This window comes from Oryctolagus cuniculus, chromosome 1 (assembly GCF_964237555.1).
Source record: "Oryctolagus cuniculus chromosome 1, mOryCun1.1, whole genome shotgun sequence".
Taxonomy (NCBI): domain Eukaryota; kingdom Metazoa; phylum Chordata; class Mammalia; order Lagomorpha; family Leporidae; genus Oryctolagus; species Oryctolagus cuniculus.
Genome location: NC_091432.1, coordinates 15,240,475 through 15,243,212, shown reverse-complemented (window position 1 = coordinate 15,243,212; position 2,738 = coordinate 15,240,475). Strand labels below are relative to the sequence as shown.

Sequence of the window (2,738 nt, the reverse complement as noted above, 5' to 3'; positions counted from 1 at the left end):
TTTATTTTGTTTTTTTCTTTTTTTTTTTTCTTTTTTTTTTAACTTTTATTTAATGAATATAAATTTCCACAGTCCAGAATATGGATTACAATGGCTTCCCCCCATAACATCGCTCCCACCCGCAACCCTCCGCTTATCCACTCCCTCTCCCCTTCCATTCACATCAAGATTCATTTTCGTTTCTCTTTATATACAGAAGATCAGTTTAGCATACATTAAGTAAAGATTTCAACAGTTTGCTCCCACACAGAAACATAAAGTGAAAAATACTGTTTGAGTACTAGTTATAGCATTAAATCTCAATGTACAGCACACCAAGGCCAAAGATCCTACATGAGGAGTAAGTGCACAGTGACTCCTGTTGTTGACTTAACAAATTGACACTCTTGTTTATGGCCTCAGTAATCACCCTAGGCTCTTGTTTTTTTCTAACCAGTTTTAACTTTTTAAACTTTTATTTAATAAATATAAATTTCCAAAGTACAACTTTTGGATTATAGTGGCTTTTCCCCCCATAACCTCCCTTTCATCTGCACCATCCCATCTCCCACTCCCTCTCCCAGAGTTATAGAGACAGAGAGGGAGAGGCAGAGGGGAGAGAGATCTTCCATCCACTGGCTCACTCCCCAAATGGCTGCAAGGCCAGAGATGGGCTGGTCTGAAGCCAGGAGCCAGGAGCTTCTTTCCAGTCTCCCACAGGGGTGCAGAGGTCTAAGGACTTGGGCCATCGTCCTCTGCCTGGCCATTGCGGTCACTTGGGGAGTGAACCAACAGATGGAAGATCCATCTCTTTCTCTCCCTCTCTCTCTCTTTCTCTCTCTCCCTGTCCCTCTGTAACTCTTTCAAATAAATAAATAAATCTTCTTTAAAAAAGTTGAATACATAGTGAGGCATCTGAAAATAATTCAATGATTTGTCTATGATTAAGAAGAGAAAATGATGAGGTTTTTAATTTCATTTTTGTTCCCTTTTGCTAATCTTTCTTTTCTTTTTTCTGTAATGATTATGACTTATTTATTTATAGAACATAGAAATAAAGAAAACAGACATAGGAAATTAAAAGGAACACAATATAAAGAAGTCTTTTAGTTAAAAATGTGTAAGTTAAGCTACCTGTTTGATATTTTCTATTCTGTATATAGGAATGGGTACACATCTGCTATTCTATTGAATTAAACATGGTGTGGATATTTGTATTATTCCAATGAGTGTTAAAGTATTTGCCTCCAGATGGTTCTAACATTGACTAGGTTTTTTCATATTCTCAGATTTATGCATTTTCCCAGATATTTAGGTAAGTAGGAATTTTCACAACTTATAGGAACATGGTGAAATGGAGTTTAAAAATAGATAGTAAAATGAAAATCATGTGAAAGAATGGAAAAATAGAAATCTACAATCTAAAAATCGGCAAATACTTCAATAACTTAGGATGAGGATCCAGGTGGTCTACCCATTTATAGAGGCTTTTCTTTTTGTCAATTTTTTTTCTTGATGACACTTTAATTTTGGATGAAAAACTTGCTCTTGGTGATTGTCCTACCCATGGCAGCCTTCACTTCTTTATTTCTCAAGCTGTAGATGAGAGGATTCAACATGGGGATCACGGCTGTGTAGAACACAGATACCACTTTATTGACGTCCAGAGAAGAAATTGCACCTGGCCGCACGTAGATGAAGAAGAGAGTCCCGTACAAGATGGAAACTGCTGTCACGTGTGAAGAGCAGGTGGAAAAGGCTTTCCGTCTTCCCGCAGCAGAGCGGATCCTCAGGATGGCAATGAGGATGTGGCAATAGGAGACTATGATGGTCAGGCTACTGACAACGAGCACAGCGCCAGCCACGATGAAAACCAATAATTTATTGATCCTGATGTCAGCGCATACAAGAGAAAGCAGGGGAGACATGTCACAGAAGAAATGATTGATTATATTGGAGCGACAAAAAGGGAGTCGAAAAGCAGCTGTTGTGTGAGTCATGGTGTTTAAGAAGCCTGCAGCATAGGGCCCGGCCACCAGCTGTACGCAGAGCCTCTGGGACATGGCAACTGAATACAACAATGGATTACAGATGGCGACATAGCGGTCATAGGCCATAGATGCCAAGAGAAGGCACTCAATGGCCACAAAGAACCCAAAAAACCATTGCTGCAAGGCACAGCCCAGGAAAGAGATGGCTTTTCTTTCAGCAAAGAAGTCGGTGAGCATCTTGGGACCCACAACTGAGGAAAAGCAGATGTCCACAAAGGACAGGTGGCTGAGCAAAAAGTACATGGGTGTGTGGAGGTGGGAATCAACCCGGATAAGAATAATCATGCCCAAATTTCCTGTCATGGTAATGAGGTAAAAAAGAAGAAAGAGCAAGAAAAGAAAGACCTGGAGTTGAGGGTGGTACTTTAAACCGATGAAAATGAATTCTGTGATCCTTGTATAGTTTTCATCAGCCATTGATTGTCCAGATCTCTACAGTAAGAAAAGCAGAAAATTGATAATGCACTCAGCTGTAAGTTTTTAAAATCAACATAATGAACAGGAAAAAACCATTGTGGTACTTACTTAGAAATATTGATTATTTTCAAAGTCTAATAAAATGCTAATAAGTCAAATATATCGCTGTTCTAAAGAGTAACTGACATGTTTAAAGAGGAAATTGGAGTTTAAGAAATAGTTTGACAATAGTAAAACCTATAAAATTTTTCACTACCTTAAAGATTAAAATGAAAGGCATTATTATTATTT

At 38.5% G+C, this 2,738-nt stretch overlaps 1 protein-coding gene across 1 annotated transcript; it reads right to left on the bottom strand.

The window, feature by feature from the left end:
- Positions 1–1,502: 1,502 nt before the first annotated feature.
- On the bottom strand, positions 1,503–2,447 carry LOC100355842 (olfactory receptor 5G9). The gene has a single exon (XM_008271259.2). It carries the CDS (start codon positions 2,445–2,447, stop codon positions 1,503–1,505), a length of 945 nt encoding a protein of 314 aa, XP_008269481.2.
- Between the last annotated feature and the right edge of the window lie 291 nt (positions 2,448–2,738).